Source organism: Morone saxatilis, unplaced genomic scaffold (genome assembly GCF_004916995.1).
Source record: "Morone saxatilis isolate NCDOM2014 unplaced genomic scaffold, NCSU_SB_2.0 Contig9, whole genome shotgun sequence".
Taxonomy (NCBI): Eukaryota; Metazoa; Chordata; class Actinopteri; family Moronidae; genus Morone; species Morone saxatilis.
Window position 1 is genome coordinate 2690315 of NW_023340268.1, and position 3559 is coordinate 2693873.

At 44.4% G+C, this 3559-nt stretch overlaps 1 protein-coding gene across 1 annotated transcript in view; it reads right to left on the reverse strand.

Annotated features, from left to right (window-relative positions):
• The window catches only part of cnot3b (CCR4-NOT transcription complex, subunit 3b), a gene marked incomplete in the record, with an annotated part of 25853 nt that extends 22985 nt beyond the window's left edge, over window positions 1-2868 (reverse strand). Inside the window, 1 exon segment of the mRNA XM_035681262.1 lies at window positions 2653-2868. Within this exon segment, the coding sequence (XP_035537155.1) occupies window positions 2653-2677 (25 nt within the window).
• Between the last annotated feature and the right edge of the window lie 691 nt (window positions 2869-3559).

A 3559-nucleotide genomic window follows, 5' to 3' on the forward strand; every position in this document is an offset into this window, starting at 1 on the left:
GGAGAGAGATGGAACTGTGAAACATCATACGTAAATGTGATGAGGATGAAATTCGGAGTCGTTATACATCTTCAGAGGATTTTCTTGGTGCTCACTGATGATTTCCACGCCATGAGCAGTTATGTCGGTTTTTTCTTGTTGCCCTCAAGTCAGTTTGAGTCCAAGATCGTCGTTTGTTGCGTTGACTAGAGGTGCGGTAGGCTGAGCGGGAGACGATCGCCGCAGAATTAAATATATTTATAGGTGATACTTAACAAGTAGAGAAAACGTATAGCGCGTTTCCGTGTATGGTTGTAGCTTTCCTTATTTTTACGTTGATGAAAATGAATGAAATGACAGAGGGCTGAAGGTAAAAACTCGGTACTGGATTATGCTGGCTAGATATTGTGCAATAATGGAGGGGAATATATTTTTCAACTTTGGGGTCTCTGGATCAGCAGACACTTCATTTATGTTGTCACATGCTGTGATTTATTAACATTATCGTGTATTTTATATCTGCACTTACTGCGATTTTCTTAATTTTTCAATTAACTGTTACCCTTTAATGAACATATTTTTGCCAAGTTGATCCTATAAATGTGTAACACACTGGCTTTAGGAATCGCCAGTAATTCTCTAAATGTTAGCTTATGTTGCTGCATGTTAATGATATGTTTATTTGATCAGACTGATCTTTCAGACCTCAAAAATCATTTTGGTTTGTTTATAAACTAAATTTATCTTGCTGTTTTCTGGCGTTACTTCGAGTATATTGAGCGTTACTTTGGGGGCAAACACCAACCCACAACAGCACCGAACACGCACACACACACCAAAACAAGGATAGTGGTTGTGTTGGTTTTGTGACGAATAGTCCCAAACAGTACATGATAAAAGGAAAAGGAGGGAAGGAAGATATCAAGAGGAGACTGAAGGAGGGTTTGGTAGAAACTGGGAGCTGTGGGCAGGAGAGGCAGGGAGCAGGGGGGAGCTTTTGGAAACATAAAATCAGTGTTTTTCTATCCTGACATGTTTGAAGACACTGAAAACTCTTTTTAAACCCATCTCAGTATTTTAACATTGTCCTGAACTGTCAGTGACAGAGGAACAAAGCGTGGTGAGGAGAGACGCACTCACCGCTACAGTCGAGAACAGACTGCAGCTTTTCTCTAAGTTGTGTGAACAGCGTAGTTTGACCTTAAACAGCCTTGATGTTGAGATACTGCTGCGGGTGTGATATTTTTAGACCTCTGTAATAATACATTCAAATCTGACGGAGCCCAGTTGCTGCTTGATCTTTCCTTTTAATGAAGACGTTTTAGGGGAGAAACGTGTGAGTGAGGAGTCACAGGAGCGCACGTGAAGGAGTGCACGTGAAGGAGTGAGCGATGCCGGCAGAGGGAATCATCAATCTTGTCAAAAGCAGTGTTTTTTTTATTTCAGCCTGCAGTGACAAACTTAGAAAATAACATGAAAGCGAGGGACTGTGAGGAAAGTTTCTGTGGGCCAGCGGAGCCGTGGGGGTTTTCTATCTTTGCACAAAGGCCGGGGTCGGGTTACAAAGCTTCTTGTGGTCGAGCGTCGAGCTTTGGATGCATCCTTGTACTGTGAACCGCTGCAGACATCAGTCGGTTTAAATCTTTTACAAACAGCAGCTCTGAGAGCGGAGCAGAGGAGCAGCGGAGCAGCGGAGGAGTCAGATCCCGACTGCGTGTCTGAAGCCTGAAACGTGCGCTGTGTCTGTGAAAGTGGGCCAGCGCCACGAGCAGACTTCTGCACAGCTGTCTGCCAACGCACATGGATGCAATGTCACCCTGAGCACAGAGAGGCAGTGACACACTCACCGGATCAAAACAGGAAACAAACCTTTCAACAGGGGCGGATGATGTGGAGAACACTTGCATTGTCACGGGAGTGCGTCTACACTCGATGAGGAGTTTTGTGGAGGTGTTACCTTGAGACTAGAGCTGCAACAATTAACAAGCAAATCTGTACTGATGATACACTAATTGTTCAAAGTCAGTTTTAAAGCAAAAACAGCAAACAGTTTGACAGTTCCAGGTTTTAAATGTGAGAAGTGTCTCTTTCTTTGGTGTTAAATTGTAGTAAAGTCTAAAAACGCAGCGCTGTTAAAAGGAGCGACACTCTAACGTAGATGCAGAAAGACACCGGAGAATCTGTGAATAACAAACTCACCTGAGGACCAACGCTACTATTCAGCTTTCCCCCTCTTACACAAACAACCAGCAGAGAAGGTAACCCGTATCACAGAGCTCAGGTTGATCCGTCACGTTTGAGCTACAGGAACCTGGCAGGATGACAGCTCACACACAACTCAGTAATCAGGTTACTTGTGAGCGCATGTGACTTTTGTTTACGAGCAGAATGAAACTAAACAGAAAAGTTTCCGTCTCATAACACACAGCGAGCCGGCGGCGGCGGGCGGGGTCGCACTTGAAACGTAAACAAGGGTTAACGTTTGAGGGACAGGCGGGTGGAGTCGATGGAGAAGACGCCGTCAGAGCGTGGATGAGTTACACACTGACACACATGCTCTACGCTCCCGGCGCTCGGCGCGTTGTAATTTGTGGTGAACCTCCCCCACCTGGCACCCGATCACACCACAAACCCCCCCGCAACAACACGCAAAGACACGATTAGAAATCTCACCTTGAAGTTTCCTTTTATCGGCCATGACTGACGACTAGGATGATGTCTTCATGCCTTCTTTCACTGCAGCAGACAGAGAGGAACAACGTGTGTTAACATGGAAACAGACAGTGTGACTCTTTTCTGTGACCTTAATGTAAACATGTTAAACAGTCACATACACTAACCCACCAACACAAACCTCCTTTCTCTTGTACACACGTGGTAATCATCTGTGCCCTCTTTACCTTTACCCGCTCTACGTCGGCTCAGGATTTCTACGCAGCGTTTTTCAACAACGCCGGCGAACATGTCTGAACTTGTTGCACTTAAAGTCCCTTGTTCACTGCGTCTGTAGAGTCCTGACCCGACGGCTTCACACCGAGCTCACCTGTGGGAACCTGGCGATAACCGCTGATGTTTAACGGTTTATAAGTGATTTCAAATCAATCAACAAACCACTGATCAGTTACCAGAGCGGATTATGATTCGATGAGCAGGTAGGAGATGGACGACTCTTTCACAATCATATGAACAGAAATTCAACCTCCTGAGTCTCATAACAACTCGAGGGTGAAACAGATTAAAAGCATCTATTCAGACGTGCAGTTACATTAAAGCGGCGTGTATTACAGAGCTTTGACCCCACAATGTGTCAGTATCACAGCTGATCTCAGTTAACACCGGCAGTCAGTCCCACTTTGTGTCGCACCAACACGAGGAGCTCAAACACAAACGGTTTCAGGATATTTGGACATTTTAATCAGTTTCCAGGTGTTTGTATGACTGAAAAACAACTCTCTAAACCTGATTTTACTGATTTTACTTCCTTAAAGAAGTTTCAGAATATGTTAAAGCTTAATTTCACTTTTCATTTTGCTTGTTGGAGGTTAAAACTACAACAGCAAATACAAAAAAAACTACGATT